General features: G+C 37.7%; 1 protein-coding gene across 1 annotated transcript; it reads right to left on the reverse strand.

Moving 5' to 3' along the window:
* Positions 1–24: 24 nt before the first annotated feature.
* Positions 25–12112, reverse strand: ddo (D-aspartate oxidase). Its single transcript, XM_056477576.1, has 5 exons — positions 11920–12112; positions 5211–5385; positions 5025–5133; positions 2607–2783; positions 25–889 (listed from the first exon to the last, which is right to left on the reverse strand). Exons 2-5 carry the CDS (start codon positions 5380–5382, stop codon positions 331–333), a joined length of 1017 nt encoding a protein of 338 aa, XP_056333551.1. The 5' UTR covers positions 5383–5385; positions 11920–12112; the 3' UTR covers positions 25–330.
* Positions 12113–15529: the final 3417 nt, after the last annotated feature.

Genomic DNA, 15529 nt, shown 5'->3' on the forward strand with positions numbered 1-15529 from the left:
GGCTAATAATATTTACCTTAAAAGAAAGATTTTATTCTAGCCAAAATAAAACAAAATGAGACTTTCTCCTAAAAAAATAGAGAAAAAATATTATAATATGTAGTAACAATTACTAATTAATTTGTTTCCAACATTCTTCAAAATATCTTCTTTCGTATCCAACAGAAGAAACTCAGTTGAAAGAAACTCAGTGGAAAGAAAGTCAGTGGATGGTGAGTAAATGATAACGGAATGATCATTTGTGGGTGAACTATGATCCCTGTGAGATTAAAGTGTCATTCGTCATCATAATGCTTGTCTAAATGCTGTAATATCAGTCAGTATAAATCTTCAGAGTCTGGCTTGAGGAGGTTTTTCCAACAGACTTTTCCTCAGCAGATGGAGAGCGTCCAGCGCTGTTCCCCAGCTCAAAGTCACACCGCAGCTGCCGTGACCATAGTTGTGGACCAAAGGAACCGCTCGACCTCCAACATTCACATATTCCCTCTCCAGACGCAGGTTCTCTCTAGCTGGACGCAGTCCCACCCACTCACCCAGGATGGCAGCGGCTCTCAGGGACGGCTCCAGGCGAACGCTGCGTTCCAGGATGCCCTCGCGGTCCCGCTCATCCAGCTCCATCCGCCAGTCATCCGCCTGCCGCGTCCCGCCCACAGACACGAATCTGATACCCGGGTAGATGTAGGTGTTTCCATCTCCATCCCGAATGAAGTTCTTCAACCAGGGAGCGTGCAGTTTCAGGATCTGTCCTCGCACTGGATAAACCTCTTCATCCTTCAGCAGAAAGCGAGAACCCAGGCCTGAGCAGTTTATGATGGCGTCATAATTCAGGGCCAGTTTATGAAGATCCGTCACCTTCTCGTGAATGATCTGACCTCCGACTGCTATAAACCTGGTAGAAAAATAGACATTTAATGGTGTTTAATAAAAACAGAAACATCTTCTTGATAGTGCTTGAATTAAATTAGAAAAATTGTTTATGGTGTTATTTCAACAATTGTACTCAATTGCCAAAAACAGAACAAAAAAATGGACAAAGTCTTCAATCGAAAATCTTAAAGAGCTCCTATTATGAGACATTACTGGCGAACTTTTGAAATGAAATAAAATAAACCGAAAATTGCTAAACAGTATTGAATATTTTGTAAGTGAAATCTGAAAATTTAATATGAATTATGGAATTTTAAAGTATGAAAAGTGTTTGAAATCGTTTAGTTAAAATATTCACAGCTTAAATAAACAGCTATGTTAAAAGGACCTAAAAATACTAACCAAGTCATTAAAATGCAAGCACTTGTTAATTCGGTGTATTAGTTTTTTCATTTTGTGCTATTCAACAGGTTTTTTTATTTCAATACTTTTGGCATTGATTTTGTTCCATAAAAATGACCTTTCATGCAGTGTGTAACACAGCTCTAAGTAAATGAAAACATCCAGCTGAGGTTTAAATCTAAAGGTGCACTGTTTAAAACTATTGATTCTCAAAGGAAAGAGTCGACTTAGAGTTGAATAAATGATTTGTTTTGTGTCCGAATCTTTTGTCAGCTTGTATCGATGTCGATATGAGACATTGCCAAATATGAAGTGCCTGATCTGGTAAAACATAAACACGTCTTTCTCTTCAGACACTAAGTCATTAGGATAATTAGGTGAACATTTATTCATATTATAAGACAATGAAAGTGTTTTTAGACCTTACATGCAGATCAGCCTGTTGTTGGAGACCCCCGAAATATGACCTTTTATAATGCATAATAGAGGCTCTTTAAATTTAAATCTTGTACAATAACACTGAGAAAGAATGGAAATTGTATCAATATTTCAGAAACCGCATTTAAATATCGCCAGTATTGAATTCAACAAATGTTGTTAAAGTTGTTAGAATGTTATTGAAAATTTAAAGTAAAAGCGTTCTTGAACTCCCAGAGTTCATGAAGATTCTTTGGATTCATCTTCAACGCCTCCTTCATCTTACCCCAGACATGCTCAATAATGTTCATGTCTGGTGACTGGGCTGGCCAATCCCGGAGCAGCTTGATCTTTGTTTTCAGGAGCTTTGATGTGGAGGCTGAATATGAGGAGCGCTATTCTGCTGAAGAATATGCCTGAGATACCTCAGGCTGCTGATGTTGCCATCCACCCTGCAGATCTCTCGCATGCCCCCATACTGAATGTATCCCCAAACCATGAGTTTTCCTCCACCTAACTTGACTGATTTCTGTGAGAATCTTGGATCCATGCAGGTTCCATTAGGTCTTCTGCAGTATTTGTGATGATTGGGATGCAGTTCAACAGATGATTCATGGGAAAAATCTACCTTCTGCCACTCTTCCAATTGATCAACTAGAAGTCAAGTTATTATTTGTTGCTCTTACAACTGAGATCGACGACAAGACTTTCGTCAGGTAGAGTATTACTTTCACAAGTAACTACCCAACACTGGAAACTGGCATTTGATAATGCATTTCAACATCAAACTAAATGAATTTTTAATAAACATTTATAATAAACAAGTTTTGTATTTCATCAAGCAGCTGAAAGTGTTACGAACTTCATTTATATTCCAAATAGCTACTATATATTTAATAGAAACATTTCTTTTCAAGTACCTTTGTTCAAGCCATGGCAGGTAGCTCAGACATTCACACTTTAATGTGGTAAACGCTTGACCAAACTTGTGGTCAGGAAAACGCTTCAATTCATGATCCGTCATGTAACGAAATCCAAACACCAAATCTGCCCAGAAGGGCTTTTTATCCCTGGGAACGTCCTTGAAAACCTGATACCTGTGAGAAAGTAAAACACAATAAAGGATTAGACGACTCCAAAATAAAACATTCTCTCTCAGTGGTTAGTACTGTCGCCTCACAGCAAGAAGGTCACTGGTTTGAGCCCCAGCTAGGTCAGTTGGCAATTCTGTGTGGAGTTTGCATGTTCTCCCCGTGTTGGCGTGGGTTTCCCTTGGGTGCTCCGGTTTCCCCCACAGTCCAAACACATGCGGTATAGGTGAATTGGGTAAACTAAATTATATCTTACTCAAATATGAGAGACTCAAAGATAAGTTGAACTTTTATTCACCCAAACGTTAAATGCTTCAAAATGTTAATAAAGGGGTCAAAAATGAATGCATATGATTCTCTGAAGAGATTGTTTACTGATCAGTGTTTATATAAAATGTTCATCGTATAAAGAAATTGTTTCTGCAGGTTTTATGAAAATAAACTTACAGACTAAAGACACAGCCACACATACCTGCCAACATTCAGAGAATAAAATCCAGGAGATTTTATCCGGGTTGTGAATGTGCGTGGAGAGACGAGCGGGGGTGAAGTGGCTCACGAACTGGGAAGCAGGTATGAAGATGGTTGCGCGGTGGGTTTGGTGGGCATGGGAAGTGAACCAAAATAGCTGAGGAGCGGGGGGGTGGGGGGATAGGAAATTCTGGGAGTTTTCCGGGAGACAAAGCAATACGGGAGGTGGGCGGGGGATAGGTCTAAAATACAAGAGACTTCCGGGAAAAACAGGAGCGTTGCCAGGTATGCAGCCACAGCCTTATCACCCTGTAATAATATTAATCCATATCACCCTGAGCCTGTTCAGTACCTGAATGGAAGACCACATGGGAAAACTACATTGCTGTTGAAAGTGGTGTTGTTGAGGCCAGCAGAGGGCGCTCAACATGCGGTCTGAGTCCTAATGCCCCAGTATAGTGAAGGGGACACTATACTGTCAGTGAGCACCGTCTTTCAGATGAAATGTTAAACTGGGGTCCTGACTCTCTGTGGTCATTAAAAATCCCATGGCACTTCTCGTAAGAAGTAAGGGTGTAACCCTGGTGTCCGGGCCAAATTCCCTCATCCCCATCCACTGAATTGGCTGTATGACTGTCTCTCCACTCCACCAATAGCTTGTGTGGTGAGCGCACTGGTGCCGCTGACCTTTGGCTGCTGTCACATTATCCAAGTGGATGCTGCACACTGGTGGTGGAGTGGAGAAATCCCCCCTCATGATTGTAAATGCTTTGGGTGTATGGTCATACACGATGAATGCGATATATAAATACACATTACTCACTACTAAGACCAAGTCAAGAAAAAGCAATGAATAATTTGAAGTAAACGTACAGTAGGTTATTATGTTCGGTGGGTTTTCTCCCAAGTTCCCCCACAAGTCCAAACACATGCGCTATAGGTGGATTGGGTAAGCTAAAATTGTCCGTTGTGTGAATGTGAGAGTGTATGGGTGTTTCCCAGTGATGGGTTGCAGCTGAAAGGGCATCCGCTGTGTAAAACATATGCTGGATAAGTTGGTGGTTCATTCCACTGTGGTGACCCTTGATTAATAAAGGGACTTAGCCGAAAAGAAAATGAATGAATGAATGTATTTTAGGATTATCTTGCAAAGAAATGTGTTTTTTATTGTATTATATCAGTTTATTTTAATGCTTCATCACCATCATTTTGCCATTATTCCTGAAAAAAGACAAGATTTTTTTACTTGTCTAGAAAATCCTTCTTAATTTAAGAATTTTTAGATATTTAGACAAAAACTAAAAGTATTTAGCATATAATAAAGCATTTATTTGTGTTTTTATCCAGCTTAGTCCCAGATTTGTCAGGGGTCGCAACCCAGTAATGGGAAACACCCATACACACTCATATACACACTCAATCAAACACTACGGCCAATTTAGTTTATTCAATTCACTTATAGCACTGTGGGGAACTGTGGGGGAAACAGGAGTACCCGGGGGAAACCCACGCCAACACGAGGAGAACATGCAAACTCCACACAGAAATGCTAACTGACCCAGCCGGGATGCGAAACAGCGATCTTCTTACTGTTAGGTGGCAGTGCTAACCACTGAGCCACCATGCCGCATATATTAAGTCATTAAGTTTGAATGATGCAATTAGTAATTAATTACTTTTTTGAAGTAACTTACCCAACAATGTCTGAAGATTAATGAAAGTGTTGCCGGTTTGTGAGCAAGTAAATAATGTTCGAAGTTTAATGATTATTTTTACCCAGAGCTCAAGTAGACGCCAGCATCTGAAGCTTGTGGAGAATCTGCGATGGCCAGAAGATGATCGAAAGACTTCTTGAACCATTGCTGCTGCCGTTCAAGAGGAATGCCTGATAACACAAGTTCACAAACAATCAAGGTGATCATCTGGTGGTCTCAGAAAATGTCAGCTTTGTGTTCACCTCACCAGGAAACTCTTTGGGAAGGAGGATTCCAGCAGCGCCATCACTGGTGGTGTGAGGAGAAAACTTCTCAGAAATGAGTGTCACTGAACAGTACGGAAGAGTCTCAGCGATGCACACGGCTGTGGATAAACCCACCACACCGGCCCCGACCACCACCACCTTCACACGCTTCATCTCCTACACACCAAAGTCATTTAATGTAGTTTATTTGTACAGCATTTTACACAATCATTATCATACATTCATTTTCTTTCAGCTTAGTCCCTTATTTGTCAGGGGTTGCCACAGTGGAATGAACCGCCAACTATTCCAGCATATGTTTTACACAGCGGGTGCCCTTCCAGCCACAACCCAGCACTGAGAATCACCCATACACACTCATTCAGACACACACTCATGGGCATTGCTAGACCTATTTTAGGGAGGCTGTTGCCCCCCTATATTTCTACTCAGCTCCCCTAAAGCTTTTGCTATTAGCTCAAAAACTGTACACTTAATTATCGCCTCTGTCCCCTTTAAATTTGATAAAAAAAGGCGGCAGAATTCGGCTCCTCCTCCTCTTTTGTTTTTTATTTGATCAGCAAAGAGAACGAGATGTGCGTTTATTGATTTATTGTTATAATATCTGCTTATTTGCAGTTCTTTAATATAGAGCAGGGATGGGCAAACTCGATCCTCGAGGGCCGGTGTCCCTGCATAGTTTTGCACCAACCCTAATCAAACACACCTGCTTGTAGCTTTCTAGTGATCTTGAAGACACTAATTAGGGTGTTCAGGTGTGTTTGATTAGTGTTGGAGCAAAACTCTGCAGGGACACCGGCCCTCGAGGATCGAGTTTGCCCATGCCTGATATAGATAATCTTGTATCACCTGTATCCCAATGTCACGGAGGAGCAGTAGGGTTTTCTCCTCATCATCACAGCTGTTTCCTCAGGCGACAAATATAACTCTTAACTAACATTTCGCTATTTTTATTTCAAATCGAACTACCAATATTAAACACTTTACAGTTCATGTGGCATTCACTATACTATATGGTCTTGCACAGAAAGAATTAAACACAGTGACAGAACCAGGTAGAGAATGTACTCATTATAACTGTCACTGAGTCACTGACAGAGATAGAGACATCAAGTGTTGTCTAGTATTAAAAACAATACTTCTTATTTATTATCATCATTCAGATCGTGAAATATGTAAATTAGCCTGCAAGTTTAAAAATATATATTTATATGTGTGTCATTTAATTAGAAAAGGGGAAGTTTATTTATTTAATACATGGAAACAAAAAGTGCACTTGAATATCGAAAGTGGTTTTTACTACAGTAAACAGGGGTTGAGCCTATTTTGGCTTATTCAGAACTCATGGCTATGCCTGTCTATGTACAGTGGAATACTAGTATGATACAACCCATATTAAACAAACATTTTTAAGTGTATTACTATTAAATTACTACTTAAAAATGTAATATTAGGCTTATATTGGACTGTGGGGGAAACTGCATACACTCAGTGCACCACTTAGCGGGTTTCCACACAGGTTTCTGCATCTTGTTTATATACACTATGAACAGCAGCTACGCTAATTATTTTCTTTATTCTCCATTTCCACCTGGGGATACTCTTCCCGAGGCTCTCAGACTATGCAGAATCACTGATCCGATCCAAGACCAATGACGAGATGATCCCAAGGTTTCCATATCCTGGACCAGGCCGTATCCTGAGCAGCTACTGTGGTGGTCATGGAGGAGTGGAGAACATGAGACTGATTCCTGTGACGCTCCAGAGACAGACGAGTCTTCGCTGAGGCCAGCTTCCAGCCTCCGCCGCTGAGACTGCAGCTCTGCACAAGACGTTTGGCCAGCGGAGAAATTAAAATGGTCGTGCCCAACTGTTTCTCTCAAGGTTTTTTTTCTTCACTTTCGCTAATTAGTGAAGTATTTTTTCCCTCTCCGCTGTCGCCACTGGCTTGCATGTTTCGGGTCCTGTAGAGCTGCGCATCGTTGGATTTGCTCTTCAGTGTTTGGGCTCTCAGTAGTGACTTTTAAACCACACTGAACTGAGCTAAACTGAACTGAACTTAAACACTACAAACTGAACTACACTGTTCCTATTTACTGTGACCTTTTATGTGAAGCTGCTTTGACACAATCTACATTGTAAAAGCGCTATACAAATAAAGGTGACTTGAATTGAATTGAATTGAATTGAATTGAATTGAAAACTGGAGCACCCGGAGGAAACCAACACCAACTCGGGGAGAACATGCAAACTACACACAGAAATGCCAACTGGCTCAGTGACCTTACTGTAAGGCGACAATGCTAACCACCTAGCCACCGTGCCTCCCACAATCATTATCATTTACTATAAAAAATGCTGGGTTGGGTTCCATACAGTTCTTGCATGTTGTCCCAACGCAAATGGATTAAGATAATTTAATTGTTTTTGCTAATTTAAGTGGATTAAACATAAAACAATTAAGTTATCCTCCCAAAAAACTCAAGAATTGTGTTGATTCATTTTAAATAAGTTTGAACAACATTTATGGAGTGTTTCAGAGCAGCATTACAAACGGTGCACGTTTTTACAACCACAAAAATGACAAAATTACACCACAAGAACGGTCAGATCTCAATCACGTACTGTGAGCTTATATTTCTTATCATTCATTCATTCATTCATTCATTCATTCATTTATTTATTTATTTATTTATTTATTTATTTATTTATTTATTTATTTACTTTATCACATAAACCTAAAAATACATGACCCAGACATTTCCCATTGATTAGAATAGGACAATATTTGACCACGATATACGTGTAAAAACGTGGAATCTGAGGGTTCAAAGTATACCAATCAAAATATCGAGACAATCCAAATCTCAATATTTTTAGCAATGCAAAATAAAAATGGAGTTTTATACATATTTATGCTAGGACATTTATCAAATTTCAGTCACACTTTACAATAAGGTTTCATTAGTTAATGCTAGTTAATCTAAATACTAACATGAACTAATTATTGATAATACTTATAGCAGTTATTAATCATAGTCAAACATTTACTAATGCATTATTAACATCCAAATTCAGGCTTGTTAACATTAGTTAATGCATCGTGAGTTAAGATGAACTAAAAATGAACGACTGTATTTTCATAACATGAACAAATACCCTAACACATGTATTGTTCTTAGTTTGTTCATGTTAATAAATGACTTAACTAACATTAATACAACCTTATTGTAAAGTGTTACCAAAACTTCTTAATATTATTTACTTAATATTCTAATGATTCACAACAGAAAAATGTATAATTTTGACCCATAAAATTGCCAAATAAAATACATGTGTTACAGGTGTTGTGTTTCACCATTAAACATCAGTATTCATTATGAAATAGGGATGCACAGTCAGAATTGTATTTATTTGTATTTAACTCTATATAATCCGTTCATTCATTGATTCCAATACAATCTCAGTTAATGCCTGAATATTCCAAGAACAATACTTCACTTATTTTATTCGATCACTGCAGTAGATAATAAAAATTCACTTAACAGACATTCATTTACCCTCCTGCAGCCCAGTATCACTGTACAGAGTTCATTATGTATTGGTAAGCATTTAATCAGCCCATTTTACCCAGAGGAAAAATAGATTGTGCAACATGCAAAAGGCATTATACAACTACCAAGAGAACGTTTACACAACGTCTTGTTATTATTTAACAGTTTGTTTTGGGGGCATAAAAACAAACGTTTGAATCATAAAAACATTGTGTGAACGTTTCCTTTCTAGCGTATAATGTCTTTTGCATGTTGCACAATCCGTTTTTCCTACTATGTAAAAAATGAATGACCAAAACGTTCAAAAGGCTTTCAGTTTTTAGTTGGAAATAGTGTAAGCGTACACTTCATGTATTTATTTATTTATTTTTTAAATATAGGCTATACCAGAGGTAGGGAACCTATGGCTCGGGAGCCACATGTGGCTCTTTAACCAAAAATATGTGACTCTCCAGCTCTCTCTCTCTTCAATAATATTTTAAAGATTAAAAAACTGTCACTAGAAATCAGTTTCCTATTGAAAATACAATTACAGTGTCCTTTTCATTGTATTTTCTACAGCAAAATGAATAAGAACTCAGTTTACAGTAAAATGACTTTTTAACCCAGTGTTTCCCAACCCTGTTCCTGGAGGCACACCAACAGTACATATTTTGGATGTCTCCATTTTCTGACCCATTAACTTCAGGTGTTGGAGTGTCTTCTGATGTTATGATAAGATGATTCAGGTGTGTTTGATTAGGGAGAGGTTGAAAATGTGGACTGTTGGTGTGCCTTCAGGAACAGGGTTGGGAAACACTGTTTTAACCAATGCGCATATGTGATGCTTTGGTTTCACTTGAATCGTGACACCAATAAAGGGCAAGCAACTTCCATTTCTATGGTAACCTCACGTATGTAAATACAAACAACATTCATTAGTGGCGATGGCAAAAAGAAAAAAAAATCTATAAATTCCCTTTGTTCATGCATTGTGATGCGTTATATTTGTTATTTTTGGTTATTTTTTAAGGTTTTGTTCATTAATAAATAAAGGTTTTGTAATATACGCACCCCCAATGGCTCTTTAAAAAAATACATTTGATAAAACCAATCAGAAATGGCTCTTTGCTGAAAAAAGGTTCCAGACCCCTGGACTATACCAACGAGTCAATATGATAATGTTTTAATCAAAACTCAACCAATAAATATTGAAAATGCTGGATGTTGTTACTATAATTGTGGGAAAATTTTGAAAGTAGGCTGATCGAATATTTATAAACATGAACAAAATATGAACCGAGCTTTTGCGATACTATTATGGGTTCAATTACTATTACGATACACTTTTTAGTCGTAACAAAATTCAACTGAAACTGTGATAAAGCTCCCGCACCCTTGAACACTGACCTACTGTATATAAATATCCTTACTAATAAAGGAAATATCTTTTCTATTATAAGGGCGAGGCAGTGGCGCAGTAGGTAGTGCTGTCGCCTCACAGCAAGAAGGTTGCTGGTTTGAGCCTCGGCTGGATCAGTTGCTGTTTCTGTGTAGAGTTTGCATGTTTTCCCTGCCTTCGCGTGGGTTTCCTCCGGGTGCTCTGGTTTCTCCCACAGTCCAAAGACATGTGGTACAGGTGAATTGGGAAGGCTAAATTGTCCATAGTGTATGCGTGTGAGTGACTGTGGTATGGATGTTTCCCAGATTTCCCATCCGCTGCGTAAAACATGTGCTGGATAAGTTGGTGGTTCATTCTGCTGTGGCGACCCCGGATTAATAAAGGGACTAAGCCGAAAAGAAAATGAATGAATGATTATTACGTAACTTTCTCAGTGATGGGTTGCGGCTGGAAGGACCACAACCTGTGCACTGCCCTTTTTTCTCCTAAAAAGTGCCCCTCAAAAATTAACGAAAGTGCCACCTGCTTTTCAGTTCGCGATCGTCCCTCACTCCACCACCCAACCCCCGCCCACTTTTTGGTTCTTTCAGCACATGCTCTCACAAAGTCTCTGCACGGTCCTGCTGGAAGGGCATCCACAGCGTAAAACATGTGCTGGATAAGTTGGCGGTTCATTCCACTGTGGTGACCCGTGTTTAATAAAGGGACTGAGCCAAAATGAAAATGAATGATTATTACATAACCTTTATTGTCAAAAAACTTCTTAAAGAAGGGCGGCATGGTGGCTCAGTGGTTAGCACTTTCGCCTCACAGCAAGAAGGTCCCTGGTTTGAGTACTAGTTGGGTCAGTTGGCATTCCTGTGTGGAGTTTGCATGTTCTCCGTGTGTTGGCGTGGGTTTCTTCTGGGTGCCCCGGTTTCCCCCACAGTCCAAACACATATAGGTGAATTGGATTAACTAAATTGGCCGTAGTGTATGTGTGTGAATGCATGAGTCAACACGCCAACACAGGGAGAACATACAAAATCCACACAGAAATGCCAACTGACCCAGCCGAAACTCGAACCAGCGACCTTCTTGCAGTGAGGCAATCGTGCTACCCACTGCGCCACCATGATGCCCTCGTAAGTATTCTAATGATTATTTTTGCAAATGGTATGTACCAAATTTGTCTTTCTGTTATACAATAAAAGTAAAAAAAAAAAAAAAAAAAAAACTGACCCACAAAAAATGGCTGACAAACAAAATCATTTCCCTTTCACTCAATACAGAGACATTCACAAGGAGACCATAAAAATCACAATGTGTGCCAATATAGTCAATAAACAACAGACTGGTGTGTCCTTATCTGACCTTTAGATATAGCTTACACATTATGTGTTTCTGAGTTGTCACAATTTTAAAAAATCATAATTTCTCAAATAATAATAATAATATATTTTAATATTAATATTAATAATAGTAATATGGAAAGTTTGTCTGAATCTAATAAAGTGCGAAGAATGAAGTGAAGAAATCTTTAAATAATTAAAAATAAGATCCATTCTTTCAATACATATGAATACATAAGCATATTTAAAATGTTGTACAAATATTTAGTGTATTTCGTGTCACTGTAGTAAAAGTACTTATACGCAATAACAAGATACAGCACAAATACAGTAACTTATTCACTTGGAGATCTATAATTGCAGCCTATTTCAAATACATTGAATGTGAATGTAAAAGCAGGTGCACAGTATGTCACACTCTTACCTTGAGTCTGTCGAGACCTGCAGGATCAAACACAAGTAAAGCTCTCCTCTGTGTGTGAAATATCAGTCACACTGCAGCGCGAGGACTGTTATGTTTGTCCTGTTTAGACGGCATCATGGGAAATAGAGTTTTCTCGGGGTTTTCCTATTATTTTGAATAGTTACAGCATTTTACAGTTTAATACAGCACGTATGGGAGTATTTTAAATCATAGTTGTATTAGCGGACATTAAACAGACTGCAACTAGGACAACATTATCTATTTATAGTTATTCAATTCGGTGTCATACATATGAGCGCTTCTATTGTAGTGCAATGCAGTACCTAGCCAGCACGACTGAGGCGCTGTTTGAGAACACACTGACAGATGGAGCTGCTCCAACAGGGGGCGCGTGGAGGCTCAAGCCATAGACATATATATATATATATATATATATATATATATATATATATATATATATATATATATATATATATATATATATATATATATATATATATATATATATATATATATATATAATAAATAGCTGTAATGTCTATGGATCAAACATTTTATTATTTTATGTAAACACTTACATTTTTTAGATTTAACTTAAGATTAAAAAAAGAGGAAATAATGTAAAATACATGCATTTGGGCTAATTTAAAAAGTCAATATGTGCAAAAACTCTTTTGATATTAAATTTCTTAATTATAAAGTATGTCTCAATTGTTTATTTATTCAATGTATACCAAACATTTATTTGTCTTTGCCGAGAGGTCAGATGATTTACTGATTATGTGGTTCTTTTTTTTTTATTTGAATTAAACATCTTAAACATCCGACCTCTCGGCAAAGACAAATAAATGTTTGGTCCACATTAAGTAAATAAACAAATGAGACATACTTTATAATTAAGAAATTTAATATCAAAAGAGAGAACGAATCACTGGCACAACCCTTCCTACACTTCAAGAACTGTACTCTTCCAGAGTGAGTAAAAGGGCTCGCAAAATCACTCTGGACGCCTCACACCCAGCACACTACCTGTTCCAACTGTTACCGTCTGGTCGGCGCTTCAGAGCACCAAGCACAAAAACAGCCAGCCACAGGAAAAGTTTCTTTCCTCAGGCTGTCTACCTTATGAACAGTTAAATATTCCCCTACTGTGCAATAAATATGTGCAATACTTTCTCATACGCACTTGTACACAGCACCTTATATCAATATACAATCCAATACCTTCTCCATTCGCACTTGTACACAGCACCTTATAACCTGTATATTTATAACAATCTGTACATACAACTCAACATCCAGGTTTCTTGACTAACCGCATCTGTTTAATGTTTATCTTTTTTTTTTTTTCATATTTATTTTGTGTTGTCACTTGTCACTTTATGTACACTGGAAGCTTCTGTAGCCAAAACAAATTCCTTGTGTGTGTGAAGCACACTTGGCAACAAAACTGATTCTGATCCTAATTTTGTTATTAGAAGTATACAAATCACATAAGTAATAATAAAAACACAAACTGTAGATTTAGAAAGGGGGGAAATAATGAACAAAGCATTATTAATAAAGTCAATATGAGTAAAAACTGTTTTGATAATATTTTCCTTTATCATAAATCAAACTCCTGTATGAAATATACTGTTAATCTTTTCTGTAATACTCAGCAAATGTTTGGGATGTCTTATTTGTTTATTTAGGTTATTGTAAACCAAATATATCTTTGATTTGTCTTTGATGGGAATAATAAAATACTGTCGAGAGGTCCAAATTGGTTACACTGTTTAATTTTAAACAATTTCCTGATTATTTTATTCTTTTTCAATCAAATAAAAAGATATATTATTTTCATAATGAATATTTGATCTGTTCTGTGTTTACAACTCTAAGTTACTTAATATAAAAGATGCAGTAATTTATTTTTCTTTTCTGCTTTTTTTAATCTGGGGTCGCCACAGTGGAATGAACCACCAACTTATTCAGCGTATGTTTTATGCAACCTATCACTGGGAAACACCCATACACTCTCATTCACACACATACACTATGGACAATTTAGCTTACCCAACTGACCTATAGAGATTGTCTTTGGACTGTGGGGGAAACTGGAGCACCCGGAGGAAACCCCCTCCAACACGGGGAGAACATGCAAACTCTTTTCTCAGTATTTCCTATATTATTTATATAAATAAACCTCCGACTTTTTCTTCAGGAGAAAGTCTTATTTCATTTAGTTTGTCTCTAATAAAAGATAAAAAGCCCCCTTAAATTTATATATATATATATATATATATATATATATATATATATATATATATATATATATATATATATATATATATATATATATATATATTTTGATTGGCTACTGCACACACCACTGTTGTCCAATGACTTATCTAATTAACCCAACTTGCCTATTTAACCTAATAAAGTCTTTAAATTGCACTCTAAGATGAATACTAGTATCCTGAAAAGAAAAAAGCCAAACACTATGCTTTACTTATGTATTACTTTATAATTTCTAATGAAGTGCCATTAATTAATTAATTCATTTTCTTTTTTTAGCTTAGTCCCTTTATTAATCTGGGGTCACCACAGTGGAATGAACCGTCAACTTATCCAGCACATGTTTTACGCAGCGGACGCCATTCCAGCCGCAACCCAATACTGGGAAACACCCATACATTTGCACACATTCTCATTGACACACATACACTACGGACAATTTAGTTTACCCAATTCACCTATACCGCATGTGTTTGGACTGTGGGGGAAACCGGAGCACCCTGAGGAAACCCACGCCAACCCGGGGAGAACATGCAACTCCATACGGAAATACCAACTGGCCCAGCTGGGACTTGAACCAGCGACCTTCTTGCTGTGAGGCGACAGCGTTACCTGCTGTGCCACCCAATACATATATATATATCTTATAATTTTTTATTATTATTTTTTAAACAAAAATATAACTCCATTTTGGCGACACGATGGCTCAGTGGTTAGCACTGAAATCGCATCCTTTCATACTATGTAGTATGCTAAAAACAGTATAAAAGCCAAATAGTATGTCCGAATTCATAGAACACTGTGCGAGAAGTACCAGGATGACTTACTACTTCCGGCAAGATTCTGGATACTAGTATTCATCTTGAAGTGCAATTTAAAGGCTTAACTAAGATTCCAATTATGCACCACGAGAGAATTCATGAATGGAAGTGAAGCGACGCATCTGACGCAGGTAGGTCACATGACGATGACAAAATGTCGGATGATGTAATACATCCGAGTTCAATCCATACTAGTTGTAGGCGATTTCAAATGCAGCCATAGTGTGTGAATAAGTGTGTATGGATGATTCCCAGTACTGGGTTGCAGCTGAAAGGACATCCGTTGTGTAAAACATATGCTGGATAAGTTGGCGGTTCATTCCGCTGTGGCGACCCCAGGTTAATAAAGGAAAAAGCCGAAAAGAAAATGAATGAATGAAAAGTTGGTGGTTCATTCCGCTGTGGCGACCCCTGATGAATAAAGGGACTAAGCCAAAGGAAAATAAAACAACTCCATTTTTAAACATTAGTTGTGATAATTATTAAAACGGAAAATTCTTAATAAT

The sequence above is a fragment of the Danio aesculapii genome, chromosome 17 (assembly GCF_903798145.1).
Source record: "Danio aesculapii chromosome 17, fDanAes4.1, whole genome shotgun sequence".
Lineage (NCBI taxonomy): Eukaryota > Metazoa > Chordata > Actinopteri > Cypriniformes > Danionidae > Danio > Danio aesculapii.